Here is a 15,144-nt window from a genome sequence, read left to right as displayed (position 1 = left end):
ATATATGTTATATACAGTGCTGAAAATGTTTATTGCAAATGTCCCATGTATCGTTGTTTATTCAAATCACTCATACTAGAAACTTGTCCTGCTTGAGTAATACAATCCTTGAACCTTTTCCATCAAACCAGTTCCACTGTTTAACTAGTCAGCTCCTTGTATCCTTTCTGGTCCCATAGTTTGAAGAACCAGTGCTAACCCAGCATTAGTTCACTGCTGGATCAGAAAAAAAAGAGTACAACCAATTTGAACATACAGATAAATCTACTACAGAAATCATGGGTTTTTAAACTCCTCAAAGGTTGCTGTCCTGCAACTTTCAGATGTGTCCCTTGCACAACACTCCAGAATCAAATTCAGCCTAAATAAACCACCTAACAATTATGCAGATTGTCAGAAAATACTAACAAGTTAATGCAACATACCATTTAAAAACTAATCCTCAAGTTATATTTTAGATTTACAATGTTGTGTAGCAAACAACTCCAATAAGAGAATCTGATACAAAAAATTTCACTACTTTCATTAATTATTGTCAGTGGTGGGAAGAGTAGCACTCTCAATACATATTTACTCAAGTAAAGAAGAAAAAGTACTTAGAAATTACTCAAGTACAAGTAAAAAAGTGTCTGCTGAAAAGAATACACAGGTACTGAGAATCTGATCAGAAGACAGATGACAATACAAAGTTGGCTGCTATTTTAAAGACTGAGGTGAAAATATACTTACAAATAAATATCTACATTCCAAAATGCAAAAATTCTGCCAGAAAAGAATTTTCCAAATAATATTTTTTCAACATAAAACTTACAACATATATACATGTTGGAAAAAGTACTTCCAGTGGCAATATTTGCTATGTTAAATACTTCTATCCACCTCTAATGTAAGTACAGAAAGCACTCATCCAGGATGACCTGTGGGGGGCGGTAAAACGTTGTAAATTATAAACATAAAGAAGAAGAATGTTTGCGGAAGTTTGCATCCTTTCGAATTCCTTACATCTCGAAGCTAAAGTCGTTTTTACTTGCGTTACTTTTATTACATAAAGTGGCGTAATAAATGTAAAATGTTATTTAGCAGTGAATAACCCGTATTGGCTTTAGCTCTCAGTCTTCTATTGTAGCACGAAAAATAATATGGTTATGCATATTTAAAATTTCATGGGATATAATTATCCTATGATGAACCTCATCAAATATTTGTTTGCCTGGTTTAATGTCGTGAAAGCCAGTGGAGAAGGTGCATCTGATGTGAAATAATGCAGGGCCGTGTCCTGTCAGTGAGGTCCTTGTTTGGGTCGGACCGTCCTGGATTCTGCCTGGTAACCTTTGCTCTGATAGCATTTATGCTGCTTATGTATGCTGGGGGCATCCAGGCAAGTCTGAGCGTGGGCCCAGGAGGATATTTCCCAAGGTTCATAGGTAACCCTGCAGTTACATCTAATGCACATCTTCAAAACACCACTTCAGATTTACGCAAAGTAACCTTGTGGATTATTATTTTTGTTTCTCCTTAGATGTATTTCTATATGCTCTCAGTCATGATGACGCGCCCTCGTTGCTGATCAGCGTGGTCGCGCTGCTGCTCCTGGGATCATGTCAGGAGCGTCGCTGGGGGTCAGTGCCCTTCCTGCTCCTGTCCATCCTCACAATCGCCATGCTGGCATTCATTTACACCCTGGTGCTGTTTGTGGTTGGAGGGGAGGCGAGTCGGATCAGTGGCTTCTCTGCTATCCAGCTCGCTCTATTTACGGCTCAGTGTCGACAGGCCACACAAAGGAGGCTGCTAAGGTGTTTGCCAGTCTGGTTCCTGCCGTGGCTTTTTTTGCTCAGTGGTTTGCTGCTTCTCCCAGGAACACCAGCGCTGCTTCACCTCTGTGCAATATGCATCGGACACAACTGTATCCTTTCCTGTGTATGTGATCTGCAGATGCTTGTCAGGACTGGTATGTCCTATAAATCAAAAGTTTTAGTTTGTGTGTTTTTTTCATCTTCTGTCTAATAAAATTTCTTTCACTTTTGTATTATTGTAAGTCTTTGGATAATGTTTCTTGTTGAGGCCTTTTTTTATTTTGGGCAGTCAGCATATCTTTGTGGAGTTTAAGGTCTCAGTGTTTTTTTACATATGTATGCTTGGCTTTTCTGTGTCTTTCTCTTTGTATGGTGTGTACTTCTTTGGGGATGCCGATTGTGTTTTTAAGATCAGGCCAAGGCTCTGGACCCAAGGCACTCTATGTATAATAGTTTTGTGGTTTATTTAGGCTGAATGTTGCCCCAGTAAATCTATAATGAAATCTTTCAAACTTTGGTGACTGTAAATTTATCCACTATCTCCTTAATTTGACATGCAGATCATCAGCCTTTCATTGTGGTGCTACAGGAATTGGAGGAGGCCAAAATTTTTGCTTTCATTCCTAATTGGATGTATGTTCCTACTTTGGCCAGGGTCAGATTGCCAACATTTGCCACCTCACATAGGTATTATAAGTCAATTACAATAAACATATGACTATCCCTTTTTAATATATTCTTGATCATTTTCATATTTTGTTGCAGCACATCCACACAAAAATGTTGAAAACTGTATTATTATCCTGCTGCTTTAACACTACTTAGTACTTTGTGTAAAGTAATGGTCATAATGTGAGTAAATGTAAAAATATAATTATTTGCCCAAAAGTAAATTTTACAATTTGTCAATTGCTTAGATCACTTCCCCAGTTCATGGCTGTGGATCACGCAGCTCCTCCACCAGTGAGGGACCCCACACCTTACAACCTCCACCCTTGGACGGAGCCTCCATCACCTGCCTGGGTGATGGAAGTGCAGGCTGCTGCTGTGTCTGAGGCAGAAGCGCTGGAGGAGCAGATGCTCCGAGCCGGGATAATGGCCTCCTTACAGGACACTCCTGATACAAAAGTAGAGGTCCCAAAGTCATCAGTTTCATCTCTGCGGTTAGTGCAGTTTATGGAGTGTATTTGATAAATAAACAAATTATTTTTTCACTTAATACTTTTTTAATCCTAAAGTCTGTATTTACATGCAGATGTCTGTTTTTGTTTCCTGCCAGGCTTCAGCAGCTGGAGAAGATGGGCTTCCCCACAGAAAAAGCTGTGGTTGCATTAGCAGCAACCAAGCAGCTAGATGGCGCCATCTCGCTACTTATTGAAGACAGCATTGGAGAACAAGCTGTGGTGGTATCTAAGGGAAAGAGCCATCCACAACAGCAAAGCCCCTAAGCAAGTTGACACTACTGGTTACGTTTGCACTTTTGAATCAAACTGGACACGCATCATGCTTGGGTTTTGCTGAGCTTCTGTATTTTCCCTGTGGGCTACATGAAGAACCTTTAATAACTAAACTCTCTGGAAAATGTGGACAAAAAGCTGAAATGTTCCCAAATAAAAGTTTTCTTTATTTCCAAATCTGCACATCAGAGATGGTGGTTGTCAGTTTATTTTTTCAGTTGTAAAAGTGTTTAATGAATACTTTTGTACCACCAATTCAAAAAGGTGACATGTGAAAATAACAAAAACATTTTATTACACTTATCATCTAAGCAGGTTTATCTTAACACAGTACATTTTCAAGAAAAGGAAAAAAATCAAAATACAAAATGGTTACATAACAGCTTACAACATAAACTACAATTTTAAATAGTGTCACAATAACTGATATAAGATGAAAAAGTGTTTTCATCAGAGCAGTTTAAGCAGTCAGAACACAACAGTGGTAAAATATGTTCAAGTTCAAATAACAGTTTCCTCTTTGTGTGTGTTTGGGATCTCAGTCAGCAGAGCGCCGTTTTAATTTCAACATATTCAGTTTTCAGACTGCAGCACCATCTAACATAGATGCCTATGTTTGTCCAGATTTTATGTCAAAAACGTTGATTAGTCATTTACACAAAACGGAAATAAAAGACACCAGAAAACTTCTAAACACCATTTAAAAACACATCAAATAGAGATGACTTCATCTTTTTAGTGAACTACATAACACTGAGTTAAACAATAAGATGAAAATATAGGAATACTAGAGGGAGGAGGATGTAATTTTGTAATACAGACTGTACAAGCTCAGAGTATTTAAATAACAGACTCTTCAGATTGCAGACAAACTATGAAAGCAGCAAAACCTCACACTGATTTCTACTTCTCATTTCTCTAAATGAACCCTTACTGTCCAGAACTGTTTTGCAGTCAGTCATGACCACCAAGGATAAAAATCTTCCTTTTTCTTTCAATATGGTTACAAGTTGTTTTATTTTATTTTTTTAGCATTCAGATGGAGAGAGAAATCAAAGCAGTTCTCAGATAGCAGATGAATCGGGGTGTCATTGAGTTATCAGTTGAGTTTCCCTGAGGTGTTCCCCATTCCTAACTATTTAATAAAAGCCTAGACTGGGCACCAGATAGGGTCTGAATGTGCTGAATGGCGGTGAGAGACCTGTTGGAGGGGAAGGCCCAGTTTGTGATCCTCAGGGTCAGTGTGGAGGACAGGGGTGCTACTTTCCTCGGACCTTGGTGTCGGTGAACAGAGGAGAAGCAAGTCGATGTGGAGACGCACCTGCTCGCTTATCTCTGTAGAAACTAGGGGAGGATGTGCCGAACGGTCCGTCCCCAGACCCTAGATCAGGCTCTGTTGAAGAAAGACAGCGGTTGGAAAGGGGCCTCCCTGTCCATCAACATGTGTGGCCATGCGGACTCTTTAGTCCACTGATGTTGAAAAAGTAAAATTAAGACTTTCCTTAATTTTAGCATTACACATATCTGTAGAACTTCATCTGTTTATGGATGCCTTTTTTTTTTTTTTTTTTAAATCAAGTTGAGTTATAAAAATATTTGTTTAATCCAACCAAGTTATTAGAGGACATTTTCCCTTTGACCACTATCCCCTTTGTTTAATCTATCTATAAAAAACAGAAATGTACTACAGTTTATTAAGGCTGTTGTAATTAAATCTTTACTTAAGAAACCTTTTCTCGATTAAGATACCTGAATGAATTGAATGTTGTTGCTTTTTCATCTGTAATTTGTTGCTGATCAAGTATTAAAGGGTTTTTCACAATAAGGATCTGTCTGAAGACTCTAAATCAGTCACTCTATAAGCTTAGGCTTCTACTATTTCCCTCTGTTAATTTCAATTAATTCAATATTTGCAAAAAATGACTCCCTTTAACTTTATATTCTCTCACCAAGATTTCTCTCTATAGAAGGTAGCCTGGCATTTCTGTTTCCTCCATCTTCTTTTTTCATATAAGATAGACTTTCCCATTTAATTTTTTAATGTTTCCTACACAGAGACAATGAAGAACCGACACTAATTAAATTTGCTCTGTTTTTCGTCACAAAGATTGTACGACTGGCCTAAGACTTCATCTATATCGACGTCTAAATGAACTATCAATGCCATTAACTCTTAATCCTTAATATTATATTGCATTATATAATATTAAATTACAGCAGTTAGATGGTGAAATAATAAAACAAAACAAAAAAATATATAATAATTATTACTGTTTCAAAGCAGTTATTCCTTTCCACTGTCACCATATGGTTGCTTGGATTTCTGCAAAGTCATTAATAGTAGGGTCTTTTAGACATATAACCTTTTCTGATTGTAATGATAAAGTGAAGCTGACTGCATTACTTTATACCTACAATCAAATTGGAATGCAGCTAATTAAATACAAATCTGTCATCCGGATTTAATTTAATTGAGGAGTTATAATTACATGTAGAATTGCAGACTATATATACTTAGACTCGCTATCTTGCTGATAATACATTTATAAATAAATTGTAATGTTGTTACAAAACAGCAATTCTGCTTGATTTATTACATTTTAAAAAAGGTTAGAATTATCCATCATTATGCAGCAAATTACACACAAAACAGTGAAACAAAACATTTGAGAAGCACCACTTTGCTTCTCAAGAAAGAAAGTACCCCAAAAAATCTAATTCTAAGCAAAAGAAATGACTCAGTCACAGGAATCAATGTTATGCATTTAATTCTCAAAACTCTGCCAACCCAATTTATTGAGGCTGCGGCAATCAGTCATGTAAATATCTGATTTATTTGCTGGTCCCAACGGACCAGTAAAATTATTCATATCCTTCAAATCTTCTCACATTACAGCCACAAGTTTCTGCATATTTTATTGGGATTTAATGTAAGATCAAAAATATTTTTAATGTAGGCCTCATAATTGTTTTAGAACACAATAGGAAACAGTAAACTCAACTGAGAACATCTACATGATGTGAATCAAGTGAATAAAGTGTTGCCTCATGAGGACTGATAATGCAAGGCGCTACTTTAGACTTTTATTTGTACAAAATTTTAAAACCCATGTACCATTTTCCCATTTGTGTTGGTTTATCTTAAAATCCCAACAAAATGCATTGAAGTTTATAGTTGTAACATCATGAAAGGTGGAAAAGTTGAAGGAGTATGAACACTTTACAAGATAAAGTACACGCATACCCATATATATATATATATATATATATATATATATATATATATATACAAATATATATATATACAAATATATATACATATATATATATATATATATATATATATATATATATATATATATATATATATTGTGTTCTGTTAAACAGATCTAGAATTTCAAATGCGTCTTTTATATAAAAAGGCGTAGAAAATAATTTTCGCATCTGCTGTCATCAAAACACGAATACAAAATAAGCTCTCAACTTTACATTACATTTAAAAACAGATGGTGATTATAAATCCTACATTTCTAACACTTGTTCTATGTTTTCTTCATCTAATTTAGAAATGAGGGTCAGCAGGACTGTGGGTGTTTCGGCATTACCTGGCCAGATGATAGCCTCCAACAGTGTCACCCTGCGAGCCAGAAGCTCAAGGTCTGCCTGCAAGTCTTGGAACATCTGCAAGCTAATGTCCTATCAGAGAGCAGTGACAGGGGGACTTTGTGAGGCCGCAGAAAAGACTGTCCAAGTCCTGGGGCTGCCTGTGACTGCTCCCGCCCTCTGTCCCAGCAGTTAGGCATGGTGGGAGTATGGGCCCACCCGCAGCTGTGACCCCTGCCTAAAGCTGACCCTTCCGCAGGCCTCCTACTCACCATGAATACCGATCATAGTCTCAAGGATTAAAACCCTCTCGGCTAAGATCTTCAGCGCCTCTCTGATTTGATGTATGCCGTCCCCCTGTGAAGATAGATACAGCCGTCAAGGTAAAAAGCAGGAGCTAGAGGACTGCTCGCCAAGATGCAAGTCAGGTTTCCAATACAGTTTAGCTGTTAGAAGGTTAAAACAGTCCACATATCTGCCCAGCATGACTATCCATTCATTATATTTCTCTCTATGTTTCCTTTATAAACATGCTGCTAAGTATTATAATTCTCTGCCATGCTGGGCAGGCAAACATCAGCATGCACATGACAGACCAGTATCACGTGGCAGCATAACACAGCTGAGTCACACTGTCAGGGAAGAGATGACCATGCCATCTGCATTCATTTTGCTTATTTTTAGCTCCACAGTATTCAGTCTCAATGCAGCAGAGACACAGAAGTTACCCACTGTCAGTCGTCTGACAGTGGTCCGTCAGAGGAGGTTTACTTTTACATCTGTTTTGTCTTTTGTTAAGGGATAAGGCAGCGACCTCAGGGGATCTTTACCTTCAAAAGTAACAAAAGTACTGAAACAAGAGATGTAAGACAGACAGAGACAGCTTTATGCATCATGATCCTCAAAGAGACATGCAAGGAAACATGGCTGAAGGTTGTGAATGGTTCCCTTAGAAAAACATGCTAGTGAAAGACATACCAAGACTTGTGTGCAATGGAAAACGGTAAAGCTGCTTTAGAATATTGATCTGGAAGGGTATGTTAGTCAAGTTCTTGAACAGTAATTGAAATGTCTGCACAATGTAGACTGTGTGCAGACATACGTCAACATTTCCAGATCCCAGGGGAAGAGATTGAGTGACTTTTGTAAATTTCTGACATCTCCTGCAGGCACTAGATAGATAGAGGACATCTTTTATTCTATTCTTTTAATACTGCCAAAGAAATGTCGATCTAAAAAATACTACATTTGTTTCTTATGTTATTAATGGCATAAAAAGCTAAGCATCCTGTGTAAAACTTTTAAACGGCTCCTAATCTCATAGTGTTTTCCTTTCAAGGACCTGGACTCTGTCTAGACTATTGTAAAAGTCATGAGTGAATACTTTGCAGAACCATCTTTTACTGCATGACAGCTGCAATCCTTTCAGGATATGTCACTGCACATCTTGGGACTACTCTTTCTTCTTTGCAAAGTAGCTCAAAATTAGATGGTAACTGTCTATAAATACCTACTTTAAGTATTGCCACAAATTCTCTATTAGATATGTAGATCTGGAATGTCTAACACTTGACTATGTTTTGATCTAAAATATTCCCAAGTAGCACTGGCAGTATGTTTAGGGTAGTTGTTGGAATGTGTCTCACCTTCCATTCCCCTCTCTCAAGCTTTTTGCTGATTTTTGCAAGTATTCTTGTAGAACTGACCTGTATGAGGACTTATTCATTTTCCCCACTGCCTCTGACCAGCCTCCCTGTCAGATTGAAGACAATACCCACCTAAACTGTGAATCTAGCTCGTCTAGTTATTATGACTCTCTTGACTGCTTCTCTGATTAATGAGCTCCTTGCTTCTCAGTTCAAGTATATGCCAATCTGTGGTAATACCTAAAGGAAACACTGTTCACAGGGGCACTACTTCCTTCCTTTTCACTACTACTTCCTTTTCTTAAAAAAAAAAGAAAAAGAAACAATCAAATTGAAATAACTGTATTATCTGTAAACCTACATCTAATCTGTTAAAGTTGGGCTCCAAGGAACAACTAAATCCAATTAAACAAGCCAAAAAAACATAGCTTAAAAATAATTGTTTTAAAGCTAACATCACTGATACTAGCAAATTAGAGAGTGACCATTTTCTGCTAATTTTTTGTTATCAACACCAAGTTCTCCAAATAAAATAGCAACTTTGCCATTTTCCTTTTTAATTGCACAGTATTAGTTTACATACTAAATATATTAACTAGTTTATTGTAAAAGCTAGAAGAAAGAGTTTATGCAGCATTGTGCTTTTCATGCAAGGTAATACAGTGGAAGAAAAGGGATAGCTGTATCCACTCCACCCATATCGGAGCACAACACCTTAAAACCCAACTACTGACACACAATGGAGACATTTGGCATATACATCTCATCTATTTCATTGAGATTCCTGTATAGAAAACCAAGCAAATTGGTGAGAGTTAATATTGCACATTTGGAACAAAGCAAAATGAAAATTTTTGCACCAGTTAAGAGTTGCTGTTCATGTGCTGGTATAGGTGTTTATATGCATATGCCAAAGTAAGAAGCTGAAAAGGTGACTGTGAATGATAGTCATGGGGACAGTAGCTCGCAGTGGGAGTCAGACAGCTTTAGGGTCAAGAGGAGAGGGGACAGCAGTCCAGAGCACACCCCAAGGACCAACAAAAACACACTTACACAAACAAATCAGACAGATCAAACACATAGATGGCAACATTCTAGTTTAAAAAAACAATACGGAACAGATATTAACTGATCTATTGATAGGTAGGAATGTATGGGATTGATAGAAAGAGGTGCAACTGAACAAACCAATTCGTGGAGAGTCACAATGATTGGAAAAAGATCATAACCATAACCTCGGATGTTGGGTCATGGTTATTCTTTGGAAAAGATTCACTGCAGTTCAAAGATGTGATGGCTAAATAAAAGTATCTTACATTTGGATTGTTCTTGTAAAATGAGAAAAATGTCAAAGAAAACTTAGAGTTAGACACAGAAAATATTTTGATGCTCAAGAAAACAACAAAATCAAAATTATGTTGAAAGCTTTCTGAATTTTCTTTGTGCTACCCGGTGAGCTACAATCAACTACAATCTTACCGGCAAGCCTTTCTCCCCTGGCTCTCCTTTGGGACCTGGTGCTCCCTGAGAAGAGAGGAGAATAAGTTTCGCTTTAAAACTCAAAGCTGTTGAGAAGTTTAGAGTCACAAAAAAAAAGAAAAAAAACATTCAGTTTATTAACTGTGCTTCTCATCATGGATTGTGTGCTTTTATTGCAGCTGCCCAGGGTGGTTTACCACAACATAACCAATATGACGTGTTGATGTTTCCCTCCAAAACATACAAAACAGAGTAGAGGTGACTTACTGGGTCACCTCTGAAGCCTCTTTCTCCTGGATAACCAAGAGGACCCTAAAAAGCAAAATACAAGGTATTTGTGTTATAGTGTTATCGGCTTATCTAGAAACAAACAAAAGGGTTTGTCAAAATTAGACAATTTTTAGGCCTTTTAAAGTCAATCATTAAAAAAATAAAAAGACATATACTCCACTTTTTACACTTTTTGACATTAAATCAAAAGCCCCTTTTTAGGTCACGTAGGATTACCAAAGTTATTTCTGTTTGTTACATGCTAGAATAATAGGCAGGGGAATTTTTTTTATTTTGTTCATATTCAGATGTTTACATATCATTTTCTATAACTGGCTTTTAAGCTGCATGGCTTAGACCAAACATTTTGAGTATCTTTCTATAAGCTTGTCACTACAGTTTACTGGAGTTTTGGTCCATTCCTCCAGAAAAACTGAGTCAGCTTTGTTGATCAACTTGTTTTCCACACCATTTTAGCTCTGGCCCACAATTCTTACACTTCACTGAAAATAGGGTTCTGTGATTGGCCTCCCCAAAACATCGACTTCGATGTCCTAAGTGAGTTTGTATATAAGTTAGCTGAACGGTTAACATTACCGTTCATTTGGAAGATCAATGTCCATCAGAGTTGCTCCATTTTCTCTTTGTTTCATTAAATATAGCTTGGTAGTTTATGTTACAGAACAGAAAGTAAGAACCTCACAGATTTGCTTCTTGGCTTGATGAAGGTATATCTTATCTAAAACACTCACTCTTTCCCCACGATCTCCTTTTGGTCCCACTGGCCCTGGTGCCCCAGGTGTTCCAGGTGTCCCCTGTAGTCAGAATGCATTTGAGATTACATATACAGTACAGTCAGTTGTACAGACCAAACTTTTGGTCTGTACTGTATGTCATTTTAAATATGATTATATATACACATATGTTTAGATGTATATATTTGTATAGCAGTAAGTCTGACAGTACTAAGAGCAACCGATGACTATGTTGCATGCAAGGTAGCTTACGTTCTGTCCTGATGGGCCAGGAGGTCCTACTGGGCCTCTGGATCCTGGGGGACCTGTGTGTAGAAGCATGGAGTCATTATTTCTCTCTGGTGAAGATGGCAAAACTCAATCTGACATGTTTGTATTTCACCCCTTCGTTTGAAGGAAACCTTTGAGTTTCATGAACTCAACCTTCCGTAACCGACAGTGAAAGCTGGATAAAATGTATAATGTAAAAGCTTTGCATGTGGAGGTATTTTCAATTATAGGATGTTTGAATGTGCACACAGATGTTTTCCAGCAACCGCATAAACATCCTGTAAACAATCAAGGCTCACCAACAGGCCCGGGAGGACCCTGAGGTCCGGGAACAGGCAAACCTCTGGAGTCGTGGAAAGTGTTGGTGAAGAATGGATCTTTTCCGCTATCTGGGGATGAAAGACAATCAATGAATCATGGAGTTTCTGACAAAAGTAACACATTTATGAAGATAATAATCTGCCACACCTTACACAATAACAAACTTGTGCCACTAACAATAATTAACCTTTCTTGTCTCATAATTAGATCCACAATAGAATCTCCTATAATGCTCCTTTGTAGGCAACAGCCCGTCACTGAAGGAGCTCTCCAGCTGAGTTTCATGCATGGGGTGAGAGATATTGTCCAATAGTGATGTTATTGACTTCCTCTGTCTCCCAGCCCATGTATTTATGCATTGATATAAAGCATTTTATTTAGGGTCTATGTTCCATTGAAGTATGAATTTCTGCCTCAATATCAAGTCTTTCACAGCCTCTAACAAGTTTCTTCCAGTATTATCCTGTATTTTGCTTCTTCTTGCCATTACAATCTGACAAGCTTTGCCATACCTATCAAAATAACAAATAAATTCCCACAGCGTGATGCAGCCGACACCATGTTTCTTTGTAGAAGGCAAAATGATACATTTATACTATACTTCAAATAGATCCATTTATATTTATATATACACCCATGTCTCGGTAGGCTTGCAGTTGTACTACGCTCCTTACATTTTCAGATGTTCAAATCTTGCTTTTTTTTAATACCCTAACCCTGATATAAACATTTCCACAACTTCATCCCTGACGTGTTTGTTGTACTGTTGATAATGCTCTCAAACAAATCCCGGAGAACTTCACAGAATGGCTGTATTTATGAAACAACACACAGATGGACTTGATTTAGTAACTTCTGAAAGTAATAGATTAAACTGAATTTTATTTCTGAGCATCAGGTTACGGGGGGATTAATACACATTTTATTACATTTTCTGTTTACGCATTTCGAAAATAGTTTTATACAACTTTGTGTTGCTGTGTCACTTCAAATCCCTCGGTTGTAGTTTGTGGTTATAATGTGACAACATATAGATTATCTTTGCATTGCTGTTATATACCTCACTTTTGGTGAAGTGCTTTTGTCAATGGATATTTTTCAATGTGCTCCAGAGACCATCCGCAAAACAAACGTGATGGACACTTTGGTTTTTATTCAACATTTTAGGGAATCTTGTTGATGTGAGTTTTGATTATGTAGTTTCATTTGAAATTTCTGCATTCAGCCATAGATATGACTTAGTTTGTGTGCTCTCAGTAAGTTGCAACTGCTAACAATTACAGGTAACTGGCCACAAGAATCAAGTTGACCATTTTTTACATGCAAATTTAAGAGAAAAAAATTGCAGTTATTCTTCCATTTTTTTTGTAGATATCCTTTCTGGGCTGTTTAATAAATATACTGTAAAAATAACAGAAACAGTTTAATGTGGCATTAGATACTCCTGTGAGTCCAGCGAAACGTCGCTTTGACAACTTGATATGACCTCTAGAGGGCAGTATTTTCCCAAAAACAACAACAACAAAAAAAGAAAAAAACAAACATGAAATTTCATGCAGAGCTCTGCAAGGCTGGAGACTGAACTAAACTGCCACCAAAAGCATCCTGGTCATCATTAAATCCAGGTTGTAGGGCAATTAAAGTTAAGTCATGTTAAGTTTAAAGGTCTCCATATATTTTATGTGGAATTCTCTCAGTCAAACCACATGTATCCACAGCTTTTGAGCAAGAGGAAAAGGGTGGTTAACGTGTGTGATGAAGGAAGTGTGTGGCTGCTGGGTCATTTTATTCTAACAGGAAGCACAGATCCAATCACAGCCCTGAGACCTCAGAGATACTGAAAGGACAGAGGAAGAGGAAGACGAAAATGATGAGGACGGCTGACAGTCATAAACATCCTCCCTCTGCCTGAGGTGCTTTCACCACTAAGAGATCGGGGGGAGAAGTGACACCTCTCTTTTTCCCCCCATTTACAACACAGTGAGGCTTAGTTAGATGAATTAAACAAGCAGACGCTTCAAACATTGACATATTCCCACAGTCATCTTCTTTGCTGTTGATGCACATCCAATGGCCAAACAAGCCAGTGTTTTCCAAAGGAAGCTCGGTTCAGACCCGCCCCCACTGTTACTTTGATGTGAAAGAAATAGCCCACATTTTGGAAATCATCATGCCAACCCCCGCGCCCCCGCGGCTCTCCACAGCGGAACCTGGAGCTTACAAATCTGTGTGTTGCATACTTTGTTTTACCACCGGACCCGAATGTAAAACCCACCCATGTGTTGACCTTGAAAGAGCCCATCGGTCTCCCGCTCCCCTCCCTCAGCTGTCTGGACGGCCTACATCTGGAAACCGTTCAGTGACGTCGGCTGTGGACAGGTTCTCATCTCAGAATAGGAAGTCTGCGCTAATTGTACAGATTTTGTATCTAGTAAAACACAATTTGATTGTAATTTACTCCTCTGGTAGCAGAACAACGTCAGAGGAAACAGGCAGCAGCTAAAAGATTAACACCAATCTTCATGTTTTTATACAATTTCTGCATTTTTGTAAAGAGACTTCAGAATATAAAGTTGAAATTCAGTAAAACTGCACCACTTTGCTTATGAAAAAACCTAACTAAAGATTTGTGTTAATGAAGGCTAAAGTTTTCATTGCCTGAACCTAATAAAAAACATTAATCCTTCTCTGACATAGAAATGTTTATGTGCTATTCATTTCTTTAACCACCCTTCTTAGTATTTTTGGTTAAAGGGGCCTTGTCAGATTATCCTTTTACCAATCCTTTTGTCACCCTGTCTGAGTCTCTTAAGGCACTTTCATCATGGTCATGTAAAAAAACACACAAACCACAAACCCCCTATTATGGCTTAATTCTTTCACAGATCTTTGGTGCTATTACATCAGTCAGCAGTGGATGTGGAACCAAAATGGTGAGGCCTACAACTTGCTGCAGACATATTAAGAACCATTTATGCTCGATGCAAAATTTATATGGAACTTCTGAGTTCATTTGTCTCAACTCTTAGTCTGCCATGAGTGAGCTTGAGGATGCTTATCCAAAAGCATCAAACAGAGTCAAAACCACTGTTAAAAGGAGTGCCAATTTAGCACCCATTACCTCACATGTGTTCAGCAAATGAACAAAGAAGAAGACATATTGTGTTTTATTTATTGGGTTAACAGTGCACTGATGCAGTACCACTGCTTCTTTTAGAAAGTTTAGATTTATTATATATCTTCTACACTTGGAATCTAGAAGCCAACTCAGAACTGCTTTGCTCAACAACAATTGCAACGTAACAAATGCTTCAATATGCAAAACAGTGAGACATATTTATGTGTGTAAAAGGGGCATAAGTGGGCGTTAAGGAAAATCCTACAGTGATGAGCTCTAGTGTAGGCAGGTTTTCCACATTCCTTCTGTAAAAGCATAGTTATTTCATGCCAGTTTTGGAATGACCTTGATAACAAGACGTAATTAACATGTGACATCACTGAAGTAAAGCACGACCTGAAAGGCGCTTTGGTTGTTACCCTGCCAGATTCC

At 37.8% G+C, this 15,144-nt stretch overlaps 2 protein-coding genes across 5 annotated transcripts in view; one reads left to right on the top strand and one right to left on the bottom strand.

The window, feature by feature from the left end:
- Window positions 1–948: 948 nt before the first annotated feature.
- rhbdd3 (rhomboid domain containing 3) lies at window positions 949–3,438 on the top strand. The gene is made up of 5 exons (XM_044111307.1): window positions 949–1,424; window positions 1,520–1,903; window positions 2,354–2,480; window positions 2,711–2,956; window positions 3,073–3,438. Exons 1-5 carry the CDS (start codon window positions 1,262–1,264, stop codon window positions 3,239–3,241), a joined length of 1,089 nt encoding a protein of 362 aa, XP_043967242.1. The 5' UTR covers window positions 949–1,261; the 3' UTR covers window positions 3,242–3,438.
- A 4-nt stretch (window positions 3,439–3,442) lies between these two features.
- emid1 (EMI domain containing 1) overlaps window positions 3,443–15,144 on the bottom strand; it is a 64,061-nt gene continuing 52,359 nt past the window's right edge. Inside the window, exons 10-16 of one of the 4 annotated variants that reach the window (XM_044111303.1) lie at window positions 11,573–11,662; window positions 11,256–11,308; window positions 11,001–11,063; window positions 10,246–10,290; window positions 9,979–10,023; window positions 6,856–6,946; window positions 3,443–4,643 (exon numbers count right to left, since the gene is read on the bottom strand). In XM_044111303.1, coding sequence (XP_043967238.1) covers window positions 4,510–4,643; window positions 6,856–6,946; window positions 9,979–10,023; window positions 10,246–10,290; window positions 11,001–11,063; window positions 11,256–11,308; window positions 11,573–11,662 — 521 coding nt within the window. In that variant the 3' untranslated portion in view covers window positions 3,443–4,509. The other 3 variants (XM_044111304.1, XM_044111306.1, XM_044111305.1) reach the window with 3 other exon arrangements.

Source organism: Gambusia affinis, linkage group LG03, assembly GCF_019740435.1.
Source record: "Gambusia affinis linkage group LG03, SWU_Gaff_1.0, whole genome shotgun sequence".
Classification (NCBI taxonomy): domain Eukaryota; kingdom Metazoa; phylum Chordata; class Actinopteri; order Cyprinodontiformes; family Poeciliidae; genus Gambusia; species Gambusia affinis.
The sequence above is the reverse complement of the archived record's forward strand: the minus strand, read 5'-3'. Positions and strand labels throughout refer to the sequence as shown.